The sequence below is a fragment of the Balearica regulorum genome, chromosome 5, assembly GCF_011004875.1.
Source record: "Balearica regulorum gibbericeps isolate bBalReg1 chromosome 5, bBalReg1.pri, whole genome shotgun sequence".
Classification (NCBI taxonomy): domain Eukaryota; kingdom Metazoa; phylum Chordata; class Aves; order Gruiformes; family Gruidae; genus Balearica; species Balearica regulorum.
In genome coordinates, this window is record NC_046188.1 from 40,547,224 (window position 1) to 40,573,079 (window position 25,856).

Consider the following 25,856-nt stretch of genomic DNA (forward strand, 5'->3'; position numbering starts at 1 on the left):
GCTTGAATCTGAAATATGCATATGCTGCTTAGGGCCCTGGTTTTTAGGGACTCCCCCTGTGCCGCAACAATGCAATAAACATGGGGGTGAACAATGGCCAAATGCCACTCCTGAGCCTTGTCCACACAGCTAGAAACACTTGAGCTTTTTCCTCCTGACTTTGCGCTTCTATGATCTATCCCTCCATCTTTCACCATTGACTACTTGGATTTTGCACCAAATGCCACAAGTTTAGACACCATTAAGAATCCTCGTCTGCTTCTCCTTTGTCAGCGGCCAGGACCAAATCCTAGCTGCCTGACTTCTCACAGCACTGCCCTTTCCAATGCCACGTGCTCCCTGAGGGCACAGGACAGGGTGCCTTGGCAGGACCAGCTAAGTCCCAGCCACAGCAGGCATCTGTCAACACGCCTGGTGATGTAACTAGATGGAGATGGCATTCGCTTACCATCCCCGAGCTTCACGCCATTTTTAAATAAAGGGGTAATCACTGGTATTATGAGACACTCTGTGGTTTTAAGAGTAAGCAATTTATGTGGGGAACTGAATTTTCTTGGCGTTTATGAATCTGTTGGCAACAAACCTACAAAAACTACTAGAACCATGTGAGGAAAGATTAAAATATATTTTACAGACACAAAAGATGGGTGCAAGTTTAACCAGATGAACTGTATATCCACTGGTCTAGTATCTGTGGCTGTAACAAAGGTAGTGTCTTGTATTTCTATACCACTGTTCATTAGTAAGTCTATACCATTCTCTTAATTTAAGATCTAGCAAATATATAGAAATTACTCATTACAAAAATGTACGCATTAGAGAGGCAACACAGCAGCTGTTTGAAAGTGCAGCTTAACACCAAATACTGTACACAGTTGAAATGCACATGGTGTCTCATTCCATTTGAGGAAAAACAATGAGCAGCAAGTAATTATCCAAGTAGTAGTAACTTAATACCAATATATGTAAAAATCCCTAAACTTGCAAGTATTACTGGGGTAATAAGTCATTAAAATTATTGCCAGTCTCTGGCCTAGACAGAAGGAAAGCTCATTTGAGAATAAGCTTCCACAGGAAATGCCCTACCACAATTCTGTGACTATTGCTGGAAGCAGAGTTGCTCTTACCTGCCACATTTTTTACATGGAAATGTGTTTTCTGTGTTCTGAGTTTTACTGGTAGCATCTGATTTTATCTTCTGTTTCCGCCGCCTCCTCTGCACTGGAGCAGTAAGAGGCTTTCGATGCTTCACTGTGGTCTCCCTTGGCTTCCTTCCAACTCTGCCCGTGACAGTTGCCTCTTGGCTCCTCATATTGGCATCACTGGCCTGTGGAGAGTGGGAAACAGTTAAGGCAAACTGAAACTCAAACCCACCGTCAGAAGGAAAATAATGGCTGAGGTTCCTGTGCTTCCTTTATTCCAGACCGAGGTTTTATTTAATGAGAAAGTCTTCAAGATATTTTCAGGACATTTCTCATCATGGTCCTATGTGTGCACCAACCACAAAGAATTATATTGGGGTTTTTTTTCCCCTTACTCATCCCAGTTCTCCTGCCACAGCATGCAGTCTGGTTGCTAGTAATGCTCTAAGCTACCTCAGAACCAGTCTCTTGCTCTGGGAGAAGTCAGAGGTGGAAGCTTTTTACATCTGGAACTATCCACCTGGTATTTTCTAAACTAGTTGCAGAGCAAAGGTGGCACAGAAAGCACAACATACATAATACAGCACTTACTATTACACCATCTTGTAGTGTCTGTTCATCTCTGAGAAGAACTGTGTTCTTCTTTCTGTTATCCAACCCTTCCTCTGCTTCTTCTTCCTCCTCCTCTTCCTCCTCCTCCATGTGCCCCTGTTCTTCACTGTAAATGTCCCTTCTGGGAGGAAGAACACGTGCAAACCTATGGGAACTCTTCACCAGAAAATAAAGGAACTGTTAATTTTGGTGTCTGTAAGTAAATGTTATTATGTGACACAGGACACAAGTTTGAGAGTCTGGACTCCTCCACACTGGCCAGACTGTTTCTGCTTTTGATTTTAGCAGCAAGTTAGACAACACACAAAATCAGACTTCGCACCACAACCCAAAGGAGGTGAAAGAAATTTAGGAAATTACCTTGATGTCAACCTCAGCTTCATCTTTCATAGATTTCTCACTAGTAACATCAATGTCCCCAAAGATTAAGGTCCCATTCCGACCAATTTTCACCTGTTTCTTGTATGTGTAGTAGAATTCCACACACTGAGCCACTGTTTTGGTTTTTATCTGGTGTTAAAAAAACATTAAAGTTCAGTGGATTACATGATTTTAAGAAGGCTTACAAATAATTACTAAAGGTGCAATAAATACACTTTGCATTTTTCTTTCCTCAGTAGTCTCCATTCCACAACTTCTGTTAAAGCCTTCTTTTCTGTGTCATATTTGCCTTTATGCCCCACCCCACAGCCCATCCCCTATTGCCACTGTTACTGGCCAAGAACTACAGGACCAACTTTCCAAAGAAAAGCTGGTCAATGTAAAGGTGACAGAACCTGGCACTTTGTAAGCTTAATGCACCTCTTAGCCTCTGAAACATTCCAATTGAGCTGTCAAGCTTGAAAGCAGCCTTTCAGTTTTATGGAGGAGCTTTATTTTCCAGCAGCACTTCAGAGAAGACCAGACCAGAATACCGATCCAAAAATGGAAAGGAAGGTTTGCGGCACTTTCCCATTTTGGCCACATGCATTTCATACACATATGGTGGTAGACGATCATCAGTCCAGACCTGTGACCATCTACATATTCTCTATCAGTGATTTTTCTGGAAATTTTCAAATATATTCTTAGCTTCCGGGCTTTTGCAACTTAAATGCCTTTTGGGTATTTATTCAGAAGAAATATGTAATACAGCTCCTGATTTTGCACTCCTTCAGTGATTTTCCCCCCCCTGCTGCAGCGTCACATGTCATGAAAATAGATGGCAGTGATCATTTTTATTAACATTGTCACAGAAAACTGGAAAAAGAGATCCTAAAGGATGCATCATTCACATATCATTCACATATCCTTCTTTGGTCCTTTCCATCAGTAGCAAGGATGTGTTTCTATTAGTTTTATAAGCAAGCCGTTTAAGCCGTACTGGAACATTACCAGCACTCTATAAATATGCCCTGTAGAAGTGATATCTGCAGTGTGGACGAATGGAGGTAATGCACTATGTACAAGGGTTACGCAAACAACAACAGCAAAACAAACACTATTGTTCTAGCTATCTAGTGAGATTTTATGTTGTGCTGGATGATAAAATTTTTCTGAAATCTTCTGAGTGCCGGACTTAATGCTTAATACTGAGCTTTCAGCAAAATGAAGACTGAACTCCCTGTGTTAAATGCTCAAACATGTAAGAATGTATCATTGCTGTCAAAAAAATGAAAAGAAAAAAGTAACTTACAAGCTTTTGGACCAAGAAAAAGTCTTTCTTGTAGATTGCAATGCCTTTGTTGAAAAGTTTTTTTTCAGCAACTTTCCACTTGTCTGATCCTGTAGATAAAAAAAGTTGTAACCAAAGCCCTTGTAGTTTCAAATGTTTACTCCTATACATACTTTTTCTTCATGTTCACCTTAAATAAGACCAGTACACACATGCAAGGATGTCTCACATCGCATCTAATCCGGCATAACTGCACACTGCTGTTAACCCCTCCCCTACTGCTCCACTTCAGCCCTCCTCTCATCATTTCCTTTGTGTTAAACCTGGTACTCATCACCACAGGTTAACTCAGTTCAACTTGCTAAAACAGGACAACTAGAAGAACTAAGATGTTTTCTGAAACAGCAAGGTGAATAGAAACACTTTGTGGTGGCCCAGTCATTACATTTTATACAAGGGAAATGGTGGGGCAGGAGAACAGGATCTTCTCTTTGAGCAGCAATCCACTGTACTTGAAAAACACATTTGGAAATCTCCTCCTGCCTTATAGATATTACCCAAGTAGTATTTCCCAAGCATTATAAATGTGTAATAATGAAGAAATGTAATTTCTATGTTTTGTGGTGCCAGCTATTAGATGTCTCTCTACCACCTTACATCAGGTCTTTCAGGTGGCTAGGGTGCCTCTAGATCACTGAAGTTAGTGTGATATGGCTGACTATTTTCTAACTAGGTACAAGACTATAAAGGCAGTTTAAGGCATTTAAATTTTGAAGAAACATTGACAGGCATTAATAGTTGGCTGAGCTTTCCTCAGCAAGCTTGAAAACTCTACCCATAAAACCCCCTGGAGTTAACTCCACCCTGGAAATCCATGTCAGAGAAGGTTGCGGTAACCTCAACCACAGCCTTCTTGTGCATACTAGCTATCTTTCTGCACTCTCTGTGGCTTAGTGTAAGGGATCCCATTCCCTTTTCCCCATAAAGGAAACTAGAACACACACAGAGGCAAATACACACATGCACATGTTCTGAGAGAGGCAGTGTTTTGTACATTAGAGGTGCCATAATTTGCACAGGCAAAAATCCTGGCAAGGCATCATTTGATTTACCAGAAAAGTTGTCTTTTAATCTTATTGTAAATGTACAGAGTTCCCCAAAAGAGCAGAACAGGACAGAAAAATTCCTTTATGATCGACAAGCAGCACAGTTATTCCAGTTAACAAACCTGTGTAGTGATAATCTGCCAAAGGGTGAGTAGGCAATCGTACTGGCCTCTTCAATAGCAGTTTGGTCAAAGCTCCCTAAGATAAACACAAACACAATCATTAATTTAGTGTTTGGGGTATTTAAAACAAAGATCAGGCAATCATTAATCCTCTCTTTTCTGGCAAGCTAACTGAAAACAACCATAGCACAGTTTAACATTTGGGACAGGGAATGTGATTCACAACTTTAAAAATCACCTTCTTAACTATTCACTGAGTCTTGGGTACCACAGGCAAGCAGTAAGCTCTTGGCATCTCTTCATGTCTCTGCGAATTGACACTTAACCAACGCAACCACCACCGTATCAGGAAAGAGTTAATTCCATAGACAGAGACCATGCAGCAGTTTCCTCTCATTTACTGAAGGCCTAAATTACATACTCACATCCAAAAACAGTGCCCTAAATGATGTCTGTCTGAAACATCTAAGTCATTTTGATCTTATTTCACTAAACTAAGCAATATTTCAAAATAAAACAGAGCAGTCACGCAACTGAAAGATTCCACACACACAAAAAAAACCCCAACAAACTCTCTCAAGCTGCTTTTTACTTTGCATTTAAACTGGAAGTGTTTCAAAGTTAACAGGAAAGAGAGAATGGAGTGATGCTTCAATTAGCAGTTTAAACCACCTTAACAGTGAGCTCCTGCTGCCAGGGGCAGCCCTGCTCCTCCCTAATGCCAGCAACAGCATTCACAGTGGTGGGCTGGTTCTGGTAACTTATCTAAGCAGAAATCTAGCACACACAAAAATTATTTTTTATTTGTTCTCTTCTCCAATCCAGGTCAATACAGTCTCACAAGTGTCAGTGCTGGCACACTATAGTCGATGGGAAACAAGCAGCCAGGCAAAAGTGTGTGATACTCCTAACCATGGGGCTAATTTATGCCAGGTTAAATCAATCATGAACTAAAAAAGGACAACAACCCTGTGTCATAGTCTGTGCTCTTATTTGATATTACCTCCCAGGGGTGTCAAAGGGCATTTTATGAAAGTGTATCATGTCTTAAAATATTGATATAAAATTAGCAGCACAGCTGTTTTATAGACAAGCAGAGAGAAGTTAAATGGACCTGCCAAAAGAAAGAGAAGCAAGACATTGCACTTTGTGCCTCAGCTTCAGCGCGAGCCTCTTATTTTTCCTTCCAAAATGGTCATCTTCCCAGGTAGACCACATTTAAGATTCATTTAGCAGTCTAAGCACACTCACCTTGGTAGACCGACAGTCTGCTTGTTAAAAAGCCAAACATGTAAAAGTTTGAAATGTGCAAGGTAGTAAGTGAACGTGGCAGTCCATATCAGGCAGAACCCACTTTGGGGACAGTAACATCTCCAAGGGACACTGAACAGTGGGAGCCAGATTCACAGGAAGGAGTGTGCAAGGCTCTCCTCTCATGAAGTGACAGGTTACCTGGTCTTTATTAACATCTTTGACCACATCGAGGTGAAAAGCCAGGAAGACTCACCAGAATGCTTCCCTTTGCTTCATGTAAGAAATGCAGCGCCAGCTCCTGGTTGGTTCCAGCCCCAGGAAAAATGCTTGAACAGGCAGCAGCTAGCAGGTTTTCCACTATTTCCACAGAGGTACCAAAAAAAAAAAAAATCAGGTAAGAAGATTAAAATGGAGTTTCCTATAGGATTTGCATCATTAATTAGCTCTTTTGAAGCAGAGCTAACATAACAGAAAGTACCACTCTCAGAGAAATTAAATGTCCTTGCAAATTTATCTGGGTCACATTTGGACACAAGAACTCATTAGACCACAAGGTCATGTGGCTTTACTCTGCATGCAGCACTATTTACACATGGAGTTTCTTGCAAATCTCCCTCCTATAATGTCTTCACATCTCCCTTCACCTCAGAGATTTCCTAAATTCCCCCTTATATTGTGAGTTTCCATTTCACAATACCCTTTTTTCTCTCTCATCAGAAAGACTTCTTCCAAGCCTGACCACTTCCTCCTCCCTTCAGGATTTGTACATGCCACAGCCCACATGCATCAACAGCAGACAGCTCCCCAAGTCTGCCACTAGCTGCCACAACCCCTGCTTCCTCATCCTAACTTCAGTCCACAACTTAATTTTTCAAAAATACTATTATGTCTAGAACATCCCTTGAAAATACAAAAGTTGAGTGCATGCAGCATTCAAATGTTAACAAAGACAAGGAAGCTTCACTGAGCAGAAGGCTCTTTGCCTGACCAGTAACAAATGGTCCCATTGTATCTCCATTAAAAAAACCCAATCCTATCAAACTCCCCCTCTTCACCACACACAACCCAATAAACAAGATTTACTCCTAAGACTGTTTTCAAGACCACTCAAAAATGTCACTTGACTGGCAGCTCTGAATTATGCGTACAGTAGATATGTGGTTACCCCTTCAACAATCGTGACAATTCAGTCCTATTTACCAGCCTTTCACATTCTTACCATTCTCTTGGGTGACTTTGTTGGTTTCCAGGTCACCCCACGGCTGCCACACCAGCTCTGCTTTATGTTCATCAACTGCTGCCAGAGATCTGTCTTGGAGTGATGGGATTTCTGCTTGAAAGCGAGTTCCTACATTTATTCGCCTGCAGAAAAGGTAAGAAGTAATGGTCAGGCCCCCTTTACAATATCCAGAAAGTCTCCATCTCTGCTAGAAGCACTAATTATGAAGAAATTGAAAAGCAGCAGGCTCTTGCATATAACATGAACAGCTTTCAGGTGTTGTAGGCTACATTAATAAGTATGACTCAAAAGGTGAGAGGTTTTACATCCATTACCAGTTTCCATTGTCTTATCAACAATAGTTGAAATTGTATTTAAATTAGGATCTCCTAATAACTGCTCAAAGAACAGTAATTAGCATTCAACAATCATCACTTTGAGAGGCCATCACACAGACTTCTCTTGTGGCAAGCTTGCTCCTCATGGATAAGATAGATGAATGTTTTTTACTATTAACATTTTGCCAGTCGTAACTACAGAATCATAGCATCATTTAGTCTCCAGAAGTCCTTGTCAATCTGTCTGGTCCAACTCCCCATTCAAACCAGGATCAATCTCAAAGTTTGGTCCTTTATGATCCTGACACAAGCTATTACCTTCTAGAAACTATTTCTAACAACTGAAACCAAAAATATAAAACAATGAAAGCTGTATAGCTCATTCTGTATCAAGACCAAATCCCATTCTTTGAACACAATCCCATACTTTTAGATGCTGACTTAGTGGACAGATTTTTCACAAACATGTAATCCACAGAGCACTATACTTGCTTTAAGTCAAGTGACCATCCACAGAGATTCTACTCTGTGCTAGCAAACAGGATTTTGTGCACGGAGATAGGTAAGAACCACCATTGAAAGGCTGCTCTACCAGACTTGGAGGCCTGGAGGTCTACACCAATAGCACAGCAAGCAGCGAGAGCATGGATGTCCGTTGTCATTGCTCTACATCTTTCAGTGGCAAAATACCGGCAGAGACACCACAGTAGCTACACAAACACAGTGCAAAATATTTTGCATAAGACCAAGGGCAACTTTCTGAGTAATATAGCAACTATGTATGCAATTCAGAGGTCCAGAAGAGAGAGCAAAAGAAATGTCCAAACTAGGCTAGCTGAAAGACCCTTCAGAAAACCAACATATCAGAAACCCAAGATATTTGAGAATAGCTGCTGCTCAGACTGCTTAGAATATAATGAAAATCTCCTATTCTGAAATAAGATAGCTATGCTTAATGCAAAAACGTTCCTCTCAGATGTTAGTCAACTAGCACCATACTGGTAACTCCTGAAATAGTAAAGGAAGGAGAAATAAGCTCTTTTTTGAGACAGTAGATCAGGCAGGCAGTGCCCACAAGATGATTAAACTCTAGAGTCGCTTCATTAGAAAAAAGGTAAAGCTCCCTGCCCAGGGCAAGGTTTTTATAATTCTCAAGTATTGGCTTGGCTGCCTCCAAGCATGAGGGGAAACACAATTACCAGAGGAAAAAAGCATGATCTAGTACAATAAGGAATAGTAACCGAAACATGTGAGCCTCCAGACTTTTCTGGTCCTTTGCTGTTCTGAGATGACACATATATGTATATTATGAAAGGAAGAGTCTGGAAAAGGTGCAAGGAAGCCTTGAAACAACACATATAACCCAAACAAAAACCCAGGGAGATACTAGCAAATGTTCCGATAGGATGTTTTGAAGTTGTAGAAGACTGTGGTATCAAAGGAAGGAAGAAGGTCTAATTTTCTGTTATGGAAGGGGAAGAAAGAAACACCTTCATTCCCTTTTTTCTGCCTAATACATTACTTTGCTATTGTCAGTAAGCAGCTGCACCATGAGATGTCACAAGCTGGAAAAGCCTACATTCAAAACACATGGCTGACTTTGAACACATATTAAAAGAGATTTTACAAACTATTTCTTTTCCATCTATAGCAGATGCAGATCTACTTGCCCCACACTTGAGGGGAATGGTTTACAAGTCACGTGTGTATAATCAAAGAGATGCAGAAGACAGCTATCCTACACGCTTGTTCTGACTTCACCTATGCATTCAAGCAGCCAACTTGACACTGACAGGGTGGGATTCCCACTTGGACAAGCAGAATCTGCTAGATGCACAGACTGATGCTAACTTCCTTCCAGTAGATGATGACAAGATGACATCCAGCATGGCAGATGTAGCAGGAAAGTTTTAGACAGGCTGCCATACACTGTCATTTTTCCCCAAAACACTATCTCCAATACCTGTCGAAGGTACAGCAATAGGGACATTACACATCTCACATCATGGCTATGGGCAGGGGAGAAGTAAGGCAGTTGAAAATGTCCCATCTCTGGTGCCCATGGCTGTGTTTCAGGATCTGCTTCTCAAAAGTAATTCAACTTCAAATGCAGACTAAAAGTGGAACCTGCAAGGAGAGTGAAGAACTCCAAGAAAACCTCAAAGTTTGGTTTTGAGTGTTTTACAGGTGCAAAAGTCTACTAAAACTGTAACGCTACACAGTTTTCCATTTTTCCTCCACCTGTCTTGATTATCTTGGACAAAACCAGCATAATCCAGACCAAAAATAAAAAGCAAGAAGATATTTCATGCAAGACTGAGAAGACCTTGCTAAAAAATAAAGCAAAAAGAAAACACCCTGATAAGTCCTCCTTTCAGCACACCGTGATGGACTGAAGAATGATGTTCACGTGGAGTCTCCTGCTCACTGAGATTAGTCTCATTTATTGTTATGGCATGCAGTTTCACAGTGGAGGAGAGAGTAATGGATTCTGATCCTCCCTAGAAGGGATGGCTAACAGAAACTTGACACTTTGCTGTCAAGTGGAAACTGCAATGTCGCCTTGAAGGCCTATCAGAAGTTATTTTTTATCTTGAAATTACACTTAGAATATGGCATCCCTAGGCTAGAAAAGCCTAAGAATTAGACGGTGTACCGGCAATGTCTGAATAAAACCAGATTTCCACTGCAAGAGTTGACCTGAGTAACCTGATCTCATTTGGCCTGCTCTGAGCAAGGGCTTGGACCAGGTGAACACCAGAGGTCCATTCAAGCTATGTTATTCTGTGATTCCCTTACTGATGAAGCCTGGATTTCAGTACAGCAAAAGCTCTTGTTCGTAAGCACTGACAGTGCTCCTGGGACATACCAGTACACAGCTGAGTGTGATAACATCCAGAATTAAGGCTGTGAATTGGGAAGGCAATTCACAGCTCATGCACCACAGCTATACTTGAGGCTGGCTAGCTGAGGGAGGACTTTAAGACTTTGAAGCAACTGAACTTCAAAACCAGTAGAACACAAAGATCTGTGACACCAGCTGCCTATTCTACTACTTCATAAACAGAAGAATTAAGCTTCATTATCACATTTCCTATTCCAAATCTCTACAATGAAGTGACCTTTTGAGAAGCATGAGCAGAGGGTCTGGTAAAGCACACGCAATTAAGAACACAATATAGGGTAATCACAAGTTATAGTCAACTTATGACAGAGTCAAGACTATAAATCAAATTAAACATTTTTTTTCTTAAAAAAAGTGCTTCCTGACAGATTTCCTGTAAAGAAGATATAACTACATAACTGACCACAACTGTGCTCCACAAATTAGCTTCAGAGCAGCAAACTGATTACTTTGACAACACAGAATGACACTAGTTTGTTAATTTATCTTGGTTAAAAGTTAAGCCTATCTACCTGCACAAGCATCTGTTCGTAAGAATTAAGATGACAGCAAGACAACTCCTTGCACATAATCCCATTTTGACACCAGGAAATGCACTTGCATTACTAAGTTACTATGGTAACTTCCAGCAACAAATTTGAAAATTTTCACACACAACTAAGATTGCAGCTAACTTTAAGCCATTAACTTCAGCAATTTAAACCAACAGACATAACAGCCAATTGCACCACAGAGAGTCAAAGATCAAGACCTGGGGGGGAAACAAAAAATATCTACTCAAGAAGAGGTTCCCCTGGACTGGTGTGAAATGAACCAACAAAAAGATGAATTAAGCCATTTTCAAAACAGATTTAAAAAACAGCAAACGTGCTTATTTCCATGAATGGGCTCAGCCTGGAAGAGATTTGCAAAGGTGTCAAGAATAACATGGGTGCATTCGTAATCACAACATTCACTCAGGACAGCCTGCTGCCAAAAGTACAGAAGACTCATCTTCGAACAGGAAGGCAGAATGGGAAAAGATTGTGGAAAAAAAATTGGTAGCAAATGTTCCAGTCAATTTTAAAAATATAAGCCATTTTGGAAGAAAAAATTAAAAGCAGCCTGGTATTTATTTGGGGAGGGTTTGAGTTAAATATCTCAAATGTGACAGGATACGCTGCAGAGTTACAGCAGAGATTCCTGACTGCACAGAGTCAGCAATGCAGAGCCATGTGGGTGTTTCCATGCCATGAATCTCCATGTTTAGATTTTGCAAGAGTTCATTAACCTTGGTGCAATCATGAATTGGAACTACCTTGCTGTAGTTCTACAGTGCTGAACTTGAGCTGATAACACTCCCAGAGGGTTTGCACCAGCGGTGCAGAGACATTTGCTACTCTGCTCAGCTTTAGCAGGACTGGCACCAAGCCTAAGCTCATGACTCCAGCTACAGTATCTCCAAACTGTGTTCCCTAGTGCTGCTGTGTCCACGTATGTCTGAGCTTTCCCAGCATACAGCCAGCTAAAAAGACTACTGAGGCTTGTTAGCTCAGGCCACACACACTGCATGCCACTGGCTGTAGTGCTTTCAGACTGAGCTAGCCCCGGAGGGAGCAAAGTCATGCAGTTGTGCTGCAGCTAATACACACCACATGGATAATGTGCAATCTGAGCAATCCATGTGAGAGCTAACTACATTTTTCCATACAACGTTTTGGCCTTCCTCTAAAGGAGCATTATTTCCCCACTCTAAAACATACAGCACACAAAGAAGTGTTTGTATACAACAAAACAGAACAGATTCACCTGTAGCTAACCAATGCTATTTCAGCCCAGAGACATAGGAGCAGTAACAGAAAGCAGTTAACATCACCAGAATTACAAGGTGTGTTTGCCCAAACAAACATTATTTATCATATAGAGTAATTTTTAATAAAGACAATTTATATTTTAAGTCACTAACAGGAATAGCTTTAATGTTTCCGAGAAATACATCAACTGTACAGGAAACACCTTGAAGATTTAGGAGGAAGAAAAGAAGCACATTTACTATCAGGCTAAGAATCTCCTGGGTACTTACGGTTCAATACTGACCGGGGTGGCTTCCCCCACTACTGTAAGAACAGGAGGGGTAACTTCTGAACTATCTGCAAGGAGAATAAAAAACTGGTCAAATAGCTCATCTTCCCATTTGAGATATAGTCTTCACAAAGCTTGTAAATCGTATCAGAATTACCCGCCTTTCAAAAAAGGCACCCATATGCTAAAGGAGTTTAAGATGACCAAGAACTTACCTTCTAGTCACCATCTACATCTTAGTAATAACTATTTACTGTCCCTTCAGTTCAAGACAATGACAATCTATTACAGAGAAGGAACTGACTTTTCCATTCCTAAGAACGTCAGTAGGGGGTGTTGCAGATTACTTGTGAATGCATCTTAACATGCATGCCCAGAAGGAAGCAACACAGCATTTCCTCCATCCTAGCTCTCCAGACTATCACGAAGAAATCCCGGTTCCACATAACCACATCTGCTAAAGACATGATCTTCCTCCTATTACTCCACAGTTCCTAATGATAAATTAGCCAAGAAAGGAAGGATAAACTGGAACTTACTTGATCTAAGCAGAGTTCTGTGAGCACTTTTAGGAGTCATTGGAGGTGGAACTGAATGACCACTTGAAGAGAGGATGGCATTAAAATATAGCCCAGATCCTTCTCTCACTGGACTTAGAATTGGTGGAGGAGTGTAAGGAGGTAGCTCAAAGTTCCTATCTGAAGGATGATCTGCCAGACGGACAGGTGACCGTAAGTGGCTCTGATACGGAGTAATATTAGAATAAACAGGTGGTGCAATAAAGGTGCCAGCTTTTGGTGGTATGAAGAGTGGCTCAGGTCTTGGCCGCTGCTTTGGTTTCCGGGCAAAGCCCTCTGCTTCATCCTTTGGAACAGCATCTTCATGCTATTAGAAAAAAAATACATACTTAATTTAAAACGTCAGGTCATTTGAAAAACTTCAGTGAGACAACAACATTCTTTCATATGTTCATTCTTTCAGCTCAAAATCTGGATAGTGCAGTTGGAGGGTGTCTCAACAATTAGCACAAAGGGAAAGAGGGAGGAAGAAGATGGGAAATGGAATGGACACAGAAACTATTAGGTAGCCACACTAGCTCTGAGTGCTTTACAAGAACTACACACACGTCTGGTCCAACCTTTAGTTGGAAAGACAATGACCTCATGGTAGCTTTAAAAGAGGACACAAATGTATAGCAGAATCCTCGTACAGATATAGAGTGACATCAAATAGCAATAAGAGAACAGAAGACAGTATAACAATATTGTCTTAGATGGTCAAGCACTTAAATGCAGAGAAACCTCCTTAGATACCTGCCATTTCTCTGGTATCTGAATGTTCTATTGTACTTCTGAATAGAAGAGACAAAGAAATAAAAAAAAAACCCAAACAAACAAAAAACCCCACACCCACTCAACATCACCACACTGAAGGGGAACACTCTAGTACTGACCTGCAGAACCTCAGTAAGAGATTTCAATTCCATGAAAATATATCTTCACTTTGGATTTTGTTCACATACAGAGATAGGTGCACTACTCACAATTTATTATTATCTATGTATGCATGGAAAAAGCATTCTGTACTCAGACTATTTATTCTAGTGTTGTTCACCATCCAGCTTTATTCACTGTTTAGTAGTGGGGCATTTCTTGGCTGCTCTAGCATTAGCTGCAGGTCATGAAAAGCCAGTGATGCCCAAATATATGGCAATATTATGATGAAAAAAAATCCAGTCCCCAGACTACATCCATTCCAAGTTCAAGCCTTGAGATCAAACTACTTTAATAGAAAAGCTTAAATAATTAAATCTAACAGATTTGGTTCATCTTTGGTTTCTTAGTTTATCCATACCTGATTTGAGGTTTCCACGTTAGTATTACGATTAGATCGCCTCCGAGTGACTATCACAGAAGGCTTGCGTTCACATGGAGCTCGATCATTTGTTTGGCCTCTCTGGAGCTTTCCATCCTCAGACTTTTCCTTTCCAAGGGTCTGCAAGTCAATTTTTCTCACTGGCACAGACACAGGAATGATAAGAGGCACAACGCTGTTATCCTCCCGGGCTCTTTTTGGAGCTGGTGAAGAACTGGCGAATTCCACAACACTTTTTGCAGCTGTAGGTCCTGGAGCTGCTATCAGCACACTCTTCTTTTCTTCTGAGGTATCCAGTTCCTGAGAAGAAAAATAGATTCCTTAAAAGTTCTGTAGTACTTACATAATAAATCAGCTGATATCTCACTTTCAGTGTATATCAAGTTTCTCAATGCAATTTGCAAGCTAAAATGGATTTGGAAAAGTGTTACTGGAGGAAAAGAATACTTCACAAAAATGTTACTAAATTTCTTAGAATTACTTGAGGATTGCCTGAAGTCTCAACTACTAGAATATTTGTATATATCATTCTTAAGTATCATTTCACTACCTATGGTTTGACATTTTATGTTCCAGATGAATTTGTGCCCTGCCATTTGACTTCCAACAAAGGTTCTTCAGTTTTAGCAATGATCATAAGCTGCGGGTTATTAATTTCAAATATGGGACTTCCATTCCAGGAAAGACTGAACCATGATAATCTTAATTAAATCTCTCATACAAAAAACAGAGCTAGCTTTTTGCTGAGGGGTTTCTTTTTATTATTTTTTATTTACATGACAGAAGCAACTTTCCTGTTAATAACTGGAGCCTTTGAGGTTTGTTGTCTAACAGGCTTGAGCCTGAAGGACTTTTGCTCAGCAGAATGCACAAAGCATAACTGCAAGCCAGCACTTTTTGCATTGGTATTACAGCTTCCATGTCTCTGCTTTCTTTTACTCATGGAAACCCTAGAAAATTGAGCTCCAAGGAATGGAGGATGAGTTACTGAATAAACACATAGATACTGTAACACCAAATGGCTTCAGGTACTGTTAGATAAGTGATTTCTAGTCCTTTAAATTACTATCCATGTGTTAACTCTCAATTCAAAAGCAGTTGCCAGCTCACCTAGAAACCAGATGTTAAAGTACAACTTTCAAAACCACCTCTGCCTTCTTGAGCCCTGATGAAGTGCAACCTAGCAGCTGTAGAAGATGATCCTTTTGGTGTTTCAGAACTTCTCTCGAACTTAGAGTTCCATTTGGAAATCCTTTAAATAGGATTAGGTATGCAAACTCATCCTCCATCAAGCCACAATCTACTGAGGAATCTACGTGAACAGCTGTGTTTTGTGGGTGGAAACTAAGGCACATTATTTCTCAGGTATGACAAGAGATCTCCAACCTGAACTTCCAAAATTTTGCAGAGGTTTACTGAAGTAGTAAAAAAGAGTCTGTTGTGTGCCATTAAGACTACCTAATCAAAAAGGTAGCACAAGCAGTTTCTCTCATAGGGATTCAGACACCCCCATCAGTCATTTCAGTGTGGTCATAGATCAAGAAAGCCAGCTTCACTGATGGGTGAGAGAACATGCTCCAGCTGGCCGATGAAGAGTCAACCCATGATAGCTGGGAGGACACCAGACTGAAGTCTCACTTTGGTATTATATTTATACTGAGGGAAGCACAACTGTACTGTCGTAAGATGCATCAGTCAGAGCATGGAGTTCATGCTCTGGCCTCTCTCCAAATCAGAGTCCTGGTAATTTTTGTTGCTTTTAAGAGCAAACATGTCCACTCCGAAACGTTAAGCCTTCAAAAAAAGCTAGGTGCCAAGCTTGATCAAATAAAAACTATCATATCAAGAAGACTTAGCACTGCCTCCTTCCAAGACCTTTTATTAGAGTAAGGCTAAGTGTGCACAGAAAGGTTTATCCCGTAAGTAACACCGCAGTTTAGAAGACTGACTGCTTCTTCACAGAGACTGGAGATATCTGCCCCTACCACCCAATGATCAAACATACAATTGAAAAGTCACAATTGGCATCAGCTGCCCCAGGTTGTGCTGCAGGAGGAATTAATGAGCTCTGAGGACCTCCCTTCACTCCAGGCTGGTGATATGCACCTGTATTTTCCCATGAGACTACCAATTTTGGATTTGGAGGGCATCCATCATGCTGACAGATATGTCACTAGGAACCACTACCTCTAGATACTAAGGGGCTCTTGTAAATTTTTGTAGCCTCCCTCCACTACTTCAGGAAAGAGAGACTAACAAGGATGCCTTTTTAAACAGATAAACAGGTCATCTACTGGAAACAGATGCCCACCTTCCACTAGTCCTGTCCATACCTGAAAAAGCAGCTCACAAATGGCTTCACGCTGCTATACATGGGCCTCTGTGCATCAGGGAAATTTATGCTGTTATCACCTTATTACTGAAGCCCAGTTAAATATCTGTGACAGCTCTGGGGTTGTCTTCTGGCAGCGAGAACCACAGTAGGTAGTTTTGCACCACTGTTTAGAGGAGTGCATTCACACTACAGTCTTTAGACCACTGCCAAGAAAAGTCTTGGTTTTAACCAGATTCCTTTTTTCCTCCTGATGTAGCTGTTTGCTAGTGCAAGCACTCTAGCATACTTTCTGGGTACCCGAGAGAATAATGGCAGTCAAACAAGTAATGGCAATATGAATATGTGAACAAACACCAATTCTGACCAATCTACAAACCTCAGATACTTCCTGTGTGCTACACAGATCTCTGTAGGTCAAGAGACATGAACTAATTTCCTGACTACAAGGAAGAAATTATGGCAGCTAGTCACACAAAAGATATCACATTCTTTGTCTGTATGATCAGTTAACCATTCTCCTTTTATTTTCAAGATTGGGAAGTAACCAGAGAGAGAGAGAAGGCACCACTGGGAACTTCATATAAATAGTTGAAACATCTTTAAAGATGCTCTGGTCCACATCAGAACTTTTCTGGTCATGAAAGATCACATATACCTAAGGTTTACTAAAAAGGGACATGATTGATTTTGGAATTAAACTATTTGTTTCAGATCCCTAAATAGTTTCTCAACTGTTTGATTATGCTCAGAGGTAAGCAAAAAACAGTCATTGAACAAGGGACAGGACCTTCATTTGTAGAACTGCTAGGGGATTTTCAGCTAGCTCAGCATCTCTGCTGCAGAATTTGGGGCAGGATGGCTGCTGGATAACTCCAGCAAGTGCAACTTCTTGCGCTTGCATTTAGACTCTTGCATAAATATTGAGGGATCAACTAGTGATCTAGAGTCCTCTAGGACACCCGCAGAACCCAACAGTCATTTTGACATTGATTCTGTCTATCCCTCAAGTGGTTTCTAAAAAATTTAGAATTCACAGACAAAAACCAATTGTAATAGCTGGAAGAACTGTTCTAAGGCCACTGCTATGACTGGACAAGAAACCACACCAGCCTTTTAGAAACACCTGCCTGTACAGTGCTTTCTGCCATCATTCTGCATCATCTTGCTAACCATAAAGGCAGCTTCTCTCTGCAGTCAAACTGAAGCTTGTCCATGAAGGAAGGGAGTCCAAAACTGCAATTCCACAACTTCTCTCTTTTTTTTTTTTTATAATGTGGCAGCTGGTACCCTGCCCTGTGCCAGGGGAAAGAGGCCAGGTAACTGAAACCTCTGTCTCCCTCCCATAAAGGAATATGTAAATCCAGACACCTTTAAGATGACCATTTCAGATCAAAGTTTTTTGCACTATTAAAGAAAATAAATTACACCACCTTTTTGTGTGTAACAGTTATACGTGAAGTGAAAACATAAAACCAACAGTTAAGAATTTGCTGCAGCCTGTAAGCAGCAATAAGCTTGCACCACCTGAAAAAGTCAGGCACAGTATGATTGGCAGCTCTGGTGCAAAGCGTCAGTTGTGACACTACACGTAGACAGACACTGCTGTCCAAAGTAGTGTTTTCACATAAGGTACACACACCTACACTGGAATGTTCAAACAACTGCTTCAAATTATGAATGTATCTTCTTTCATCAATAATTTGATCCTATGGCCTTCTTACACGCTCTTCACATAACCTACACTAGAGAAGGCTTCTAGGTTGTTTATAACCAAAACGCATTGATAAAAACAGCAGACCACTCTCCTCCCATAAACATGTTTTCTTTTTCTCCCTCCCATGATATCCAGTCCCCTTAAAGATGCAAAATCCATCAGACCTCAGCTAAGAATTTTAACATCTTTCAAAATCTCATCCTGAAAGCCTGAAGAGTTCTTCTGGAACTCTTCATGGAAGTTCTTCATGGAAGCAAACAGGCTGCTTGCATAACTGCGAAGAACAAAAGAGCATCTGTCAAAACACTTCTCCATTTGGTCTTTCTATTATGAATCAAGCTGCAAGCAGACAGGCCTTCAAACAGCCAACTTCTTGCTTTGCCTCTCAGGGTCTTTTTCTAGATGCTCTGTTAAGCTATTTTCTTGCCACCATGTTGGTGATCAGACTGCAATGTGAATTGTATGCCCTCCTGCAATATAAACATACAAAGACTGGGAGAGTACGAGCAAATAGCTCACGCTGCTACTAGGTTTCTATCAAATCTGCTTGTTCAACTAGAGTTAGAGCAAAAAGGATTGAAGACAGCATCACCAGTCACTGGTTGCTGTCTGCTGTGCAAGAGATGGAGCAGGCTATGGATATTTGCCTCATTGTTTATTAGTTCAGTTCTTTCACTCAAACAGCACATCCCTCTAAGGAAGAGATTGGAAAAACGACCACAGCCAGACCAGGGGAAAAAACGATGACGAGAACAAGACAGGGAATAAAATTCCCTTCCCTTTGTTGTCTGACTGGGCAGCAACTCAAGTGGCAAAAAGTAAAAGTAGCTCATGCTCTAAACACCCGTATTTCATCAGCCTCCGGCAACAAAGCTTCCAAAGAAAAGTGCATCTTTATTTCTCATGAGAGGCACTCAGTGAAAAAATAGTCAAACCACAACTGAAAGAAAACTTCCAAAAACCCTCAAAAACCCCCACCCAACTTTAAAGTCCCACCACTTGCCTCCTCTAGGCTAGATAATTGTGAACCCTGTCATCTTGCCATATGGAATACCTACTGTACGGTTTAGACTGATGGGACACCAAAAGGGTAAGAGTAGTCAACTACCCAATCAGTCAACACTCAATTTCTTCCCCACCAAGCCCTACAGAAGGTCTACAAGCAGACTTTGTCCTCAGGTTACTAATCTCTAAACATCCCTGCAGGCCATTTGCAGAAACAGGATACCACGTCAACCAGACCTTTGTTATGCCTGGTACAAGTTCTTCATCTAAGTGAGGCTTCCTCAGGCTTTTAGTATCTGGGAAATATTGAACATGTAAACTTCATTATGTAATTTTCAGATAGCACAATTTAGAAACACTTCAACCTCTAAAATGGCAAAACTAGCAGTTAAGCACCAGTCTTTTAACGTAAAAGGAAGAGAATGTTAGATTGGTAAAAAGACACTAAGTGAACTGCTCATACTTATCTCTCATACTTAATTCCTGATCGGTTTGAGGCCTAAGCTGACAACGCCCATATTTTGAAGCCCTGGGCTAAAATCACATTCAGTATTAGTAAAATAAAACTGTCCTTAGGTGGTTTTGCTACACTAGGAGATCTCTGTTCTCCTGCATCTATGAATTACGGCAGCTGAAATTATGAGCCACCACTCCAGAGCAGCCCTTGCTGTACTATGCCACTTCTTGCATCAAGATACCATCCTATCCTGCATATGTACATAAATTCTTTTCATTTCAGCCCTATTTTATAGTCTAAAACATGCTATATTGGCTAGGATGTATGCCTTACCTTTACATTCTGAAGAGAAGCCAGCTCAACAGCTTTTTGGGCCAAAGTTAGCAAATTGGCTTCTTGAGAAACACGTCGTCTCCGTCGTGTACTCTGGATTACACCACCTCTGACACCCTGAAAATCATTAGTTCTCTGAGTGTTTTCTTCAGCTGCTGCTGCCTGTTTCTCCCCATCTCTACCATTCTGGGCTGTGGCTTGCCTGTCTTGTTCCATCTGGCACAGCTCACTATTGACCAGGACATCCTTCTGGCCCAGATCCATTCTCTTGGGGTGCGAATAGCTACTTTTGTTGTGGGCGAGTGATTCAGGCGGCTGCTGTAATGGGACCTCTTGCTGATGTGTTTGCCAGTGATGTAGAAATAAATTGCTAGGTTGTTCTTCTGCCTGCTTGGAAGCCAACACTTCTCCTGTAGATGTCAGCAGGACACCTTCTTTGGAGAGTCTCCGTGACCTTCTTGGAAAGGGAATCTGGGTCTGAGGTAGCACAGTCTGTTGGTTCTGCTCTGTTAGAGCCTTGAATAGTTCCTGGTTCCGCTCTGTTTGCTGAAACTGGTGTGCCATCATGTGATGCTGAGGTGCCGCAGCTGCCACATGAGGCTGTGCTATGGAAGTAGTTTGCTGCAGACTGAAGGCTTGTGTGGCAGCCTGTTGCTGCTGCTGTTGAGGATAGAAATTTTCAAACAGTTGTAGCTGGGGAAGAGCTTGCTGTTTTTGTTGAGCAGTAAATGCTGGACTGGAAGAAGCTGGGGCTTCTTGAAAGACATGTAACAATTCAGGAAGACCCTGCTTTTGGCCTTGGTGACCAAATGCAAGTTGGAAAGGCTGCAATGGCAGACTTTGATTCTGCTGCTGCTGTTTCTGCATCTGATGAAAAGAATTCATTTGAGCTTGCTGTCTCACCAGTGCTTGCTGCTCCAGCTGAGCCTTCTGGGACATCATCTGCTGGACAGCATCTCCATACAAGTCCAGCTGTGACACAAACACTCCTTTCTCTTGATTTCTTTTGAGGGCTTCTGGGTGGCCATAGAAGCCTGGAGCACCAGCATTGGAGTGAGGTCCTTTTGGGTTGCCTGCAAAAACCATACTGTGGTTCCACATTGAAGGTGGAGACTGCCAGTGGCTGTCACCCCTCTCTGGCAACCGGTTTCCCATTAGTGAATTCTGCCATTTGACAGCTGTTACTGCCTGGGACATCATCATTGATTCTCCCCTATCTTGATTGTAAACAGAGTTCATCAAAGCAACATTGTTGGGAGGACTTGTTAATCCTCCTGTGTGAGGAATCTCCATAGTTTGGGAGACCGGAATATTCCCTGCATGACCATAGTACTGTCCTTCTTTAAGCTGCTGCTGTGATTCTTTTGATGACACAGCTATTTCCTGCTCATTAAAATAGGCAATTCGTTTCCCAGTCCTTTTGCTTGAAGACTTTTGCTGAGCCTGAAGATTCATGGTTCAGTCTACTCTCCCAGCCGCACACACTGTATTTACAATCCACCCATCCTTGAGGCTGGTGGAGGAAAGGCACGGAAGTCTCTCTTTTCCATTCAGTTTTAGTAATAAAGGGCAGGAAAGAAGTCCAGATGAAAGTGCATCCACTTCCTTTTTCTTCGTGTGCTTATCCCACTTCTTTTCACTCTTATCCTTTGTGGTTCAGAGGTCAGTAGGGTCCACTTAGTTACAGGTCCTGAAATAGAGAAGTAATTGCAATGAATCATCAACAGACATAACTGGCATATAAATCTTCATGCAACAAGCAACAATGTGTATGTCTGTCCCGTTTCCCATGGAAAAGAAGACTAGGATAATATGTGTAAGGAATAATAGATCTGACCTGCTAGAGAATGTAAAACAAAACATCTGTTTTGTAAAACTAAGTTATCACACTGTATTTGCATGATGCAACTCCCAATTGCACACAGACTTCTGACTAATCACTCAAGCTCATCCTGAAGGTTTTTCTCTTTAACTCCCTCTCATCTGGCCAATTACTTCTATGTCTTCCTCTAGCCAGAATAATCTGTTTTTAATCTGAACGCAAAAACACGAACCAAAAAACCCTCATGACTCACCAGAAGAAAAATAACATGTTAGGCCACATTTCCCAAAGACATATAAAACACACACATGTACACGAAGGCTGCAGCCAAACTCACAGCAAGATGCTCAATTTGGTGGTTTGAAGGAAAGGATCAGTCAGCAGCCCATCATTCACACACCCCCCAATCATTACAGTTGCTTTCCAATTAAGAACTGCCCACCAAGCATCCATGCACTGAAGACAGGGCCTGTTCAACCTGTTGCCCTCTCAGATACTTTCTTCAACAGTTGAAAGCAACTGTTCCTGCTCAGGTCACACTCATGGAAAAGTAGTTCAGGCAGATTGTTATAGCTGCTCCCAGACACCAGCAAATATCTGTTAGTGTAAGCTACAAACATAATAACAGAAAGCCTTTCTGGAACATGCAGTCTAGGACAATTCCACCCTCTTCTTCCACAGAAAAAAAGCTATCCACAAACTTAGGCTTTAAAAGCCTAGTTTGCAGGATTAAGCTCTAATGTGTTAACACATACACTAGTATTTCTATTAGGATAACTAAAACCTTCTAAGAAGTTTAGTTTTAAATTTAATCAAATTATTAAACTGCAACTAACACTCAAGTTGTTAAGCGTAAGGCTCTATTACTATGTCTTTTCAATATTCACTCTGTTCCACTTCAACTCACACTGCCAGTATATTTCAGAAAGATTTTAATAAACTGTTAAAAACCTGTTCTTATTGCATCCCTTCTGCTATAAAATCAAGTTTCTCTTGAGTGAAGCAGGTAAGACTAATACACACATCACCTCCAATGAAATCTGCAATCCGTTTATCTCTCTATATAAAATGAAAAATAAAAGCATGCAGCACACTCAAGTCCTATAACATGAGTCTCCTCTAAACGGATATGGCTACAGTGGAGATTTTAATACTGGGGTGGGGTTGGGAGCATGATGAGGAGAAAAAGACAAAAGAGTTCAAATTAACTTACGCAACTTCCACCTCAGAGGCCAAGCTTGGCTTCAGTGCTCCTGGAACCATGGGCCTGTGTTTCAGAGCGAAGTGACTCACTTCCTCAGGCTGTTACATGGCTGTTCCCCCCCACGCTCCCTCCCCCTTCGTCCTGGCTACAAACCGTGGACCTCTGCCACCCTGTATCACGGAGCCAGGGCGTTCCTCCCTCCTCTAAGCACAACGTCTCGGCTCATTTTCCAGTCCTCTTTCAACAGGACAAAAATAACTCTAGGAGAAATTGTGAACACGTGAGATGGAAAATTCTCTCTAAACTGCAACTAGCACACAAACGAGGATTTCATAAAGTAAGTTTTTCCTATTTCAAAACTTCATTAGAAGAGGAAAAAACATCCTACAGCAGGAAACTGGATCCCTGGTAGCAAAAACGTAGAGGTGGAAAGGTTGCTATATGTCTCTTAGGAGGCATTAATGTTATTCTCACTCCTTGCTTTTTGCAGCAGTGTTACAATTGTAACAGAGCTAACAGCTAAACCACAGTACCTGAGGTAATACTACTAGCAATGGTTGCTGACACAATCTTACTTTCTGAAATCATCACTAGATCTATCAAACTAGATATCCTTGTAACAGTTTTCCTTCCACAGATGCTTCTGCATGCTGTTGTATTGATCAGTCACCTAACTCTAAAGAAAAGATGGCAAGTTTTTCTGTGTATGAGAAGACATTACTACTAGATCAAATTTAAACCTGCCAGACAACATTTAGAAGCCCTGCTGTAGATTTTCTACACTTTCAGAAAGAACGCAAAGATAACTGCCTAAAAGCTGGCACACAACTTCAAGGGTCCGTGTTTTTAACACTTCTAAAAAAAGGAAGGAAAAAACCCAAAAAAAACAGCTGATGCTGTTCTTAATAGTGGTAACTGAGATTTGCAACTACCATACACACAAGTATCCAGAAGACCTTTAGAAAGAGGGCTCTGAGGTTAGTGAGAAAATGTTACATTAGCACAAACCTCCACTTGTGTTGGACTTTGACTCTGTTTTTTCCATTACTAGGTAAGAAGCCACCAGCATTGCAAAGCCTAACTCAGTTTAGAACTGCACCTATCTAGGAAAGAGATGTAACAAAAATATTAATGTGCAAAGTTTACAAAAAAAGTTCAGAGATAACTTCCCTAGGAGCCCTATAATATTTTTCAGGACTCCTTTCATGGAACACAGAAGTACATATTCCTTTCCCCCCTTTAGGTTATCACTTGAGAAGACTGTAGTGATTGAAGAACAACTCAAGTTACAACAGCAGAAGAAACAGGATAGTGAAAATTACATTACTGGGGAGGAAAGAGATTTAAGGTACGTCGAACAAAACATGCTTATTGAACATCCCAGCTCTCCCAATTGCATGCAATAAATTCTAAGAGATCACCAAGGGAAAGAAAAAAAAAAGAGGATTTGGTGCATCCAGTATTAGATGGTAAAAGAACACATCACAAAATTAGCTTTTTAGAATTTCTTTCTATAAAGAAAAATTGCAGAAAAATATCCTGTATGTCATCCTAATAATAACAGTCCATAGTTTAAGCTGAAGTGATAGATGTTCAAGCTGCAGCATGACTATGCTCCAGGAAAGCTCACACTTGGCAGCTTCATTGGCTGAGCACTGCTGGCTCTATGACTAAGCAGGTTTCCCTCCCGGAGGTTGAGGGATGAGCTCACATTATCATCATCCCAGCCAATTACCAGCTTTGGGTTGTTTTGTTTTGTTTTACTTTAATTTCAGCACAAGAGTCAGCCTGCAGTAGCACAGTAAAATGGCAACACACTTCCAGGCTTAAGTGCGTTTTGGAGCAGTGTGCCCCTGACCATTTCTTACCTTTGAATAAAGCACAGAGACAGTTCTGATACTGTAATTCCCAGAAGATATTGTGTCTTGCCTCGAAATATACTGAAGTGTTATGATACCTTGCATTGCTTATACACTGCACAGAGAAAAAGCAGAACCTAGCATCAGTACATTTTGTTTTAATAACTCTAAGATTTGGCATGCAACATCATCAGTTATTTTCACTTCCAGGAACTTCTGGCATGCAAGAACATCTCTCAACCTTTCTTCAGATGAACATTAATTGTATGTCACCTCCTTTAATAATGTAAATATTATCAGATTTCTGAGGAATTTTTCATGTTGCAAGGCTTTGTCTTCTAGACCTAAAAAGAATGTCAAATTAGATACACATCTGCTCAATGGGCACTTACGCAGTATTTTCTGGAATGAAAAAAACATAAGTAACCTATGGCACCTTACCAAGAGAAGTTAGGGTTAGCATCTTTAGCTAAAACCTCTCCAGCATGCACTACAGCATTAATCAAACACATATAGAACACCATGTGGGCTAGATTTAGGCAAAGACTCCTGAAAGACTTACTTAAATATACAACAGGACTAAGGAGGAGTGTCTGCCTGCATCCAGGATGCTGTTCTTAAATTAATAAAGTCCTTGCAATGCAGAGATGTCTGAGGAGTGCAAGGCACAGGCACTCAGAGCCACTCCACTCGGCTAGTGCCAGCCCTGAGCACCCATTAGCAGACTTTACTCAACCCAAAGTAGGTTCTGCAGAATCGTTTAGACATCCCTGTCCATTACAACCATCTTGTCCCAGTTTATCATTAGCCTGGAGAGTTTGCTATGAAACCTTTTTAAT

General features: G+C 41.1%; 1 protein-coding gene across 7 annotated transcripts in view; it reads right to left on the reverse strand.

The window, feature by feature from the left end:
* MIDEAS (mitotic deacetylase associated SANT domain protein) overlaps positions 1-25,856 on the reverse strand; it is a 186,019-nt gene that overhangs the window by 133,257 nt on the left and 26,906 nt on the right. For 4 of the 7 annotated variants that reach the window (XR_012835706.1, XM_075754329.1, XM_075754332.1 and 1 more), the window contains exons 2-12: positions 20,133-21,822; positions 14,268-14,588; positions 12,953-13,298; positions 12,415-12,481; positions 7,110-7,252; positions 6,144-6,247; positions 4,637-4,712; positions 3,430-3,518; positions 2,115-2,264; positions 1,734-1,910; positions 1,128-1,327 (exon numbers count right to left, since the gene is read on the reverse strand). Coding sequence is in view for 6 of the 7 variants with exons in the window: in XM_075754329.1 (XP_075610444.1) it covers positions 1,128-1,327; positions 1,734-1,910; positions 2,115-2,264; positions 3,430-3,518; positions 4,637-4,712; positions 6,144-6,247; positions 7,110-7,252; positions 12,415-12,481; positions 12,953-13,298; positions 14,268-14,588; positions 20,133-21,587 (3,128 nt within the window). In the remaining variant the exon portion in view is untranslated. Of the gene's footprint in view, positions 1-1,127; positions 1,328-1,733; positions 1,911-2,114; positions 2,265-3,429; positions 3,519-4,636; positions 4,713-6,143; positions 6,248-7,109; positions 7,253-12,414; positions 12,482-12,952; positions 13,299-14,267; positions 14,589-20,132; positions 21,823-23,167; positions 23,283-25,026; positions 25,133-25,856 lie in introns of those variants that run through there. The other 3 variants (XM_075754330.1, XM_075754331.1, XM_075754333.1) reach the window with 2 other exon arrangements.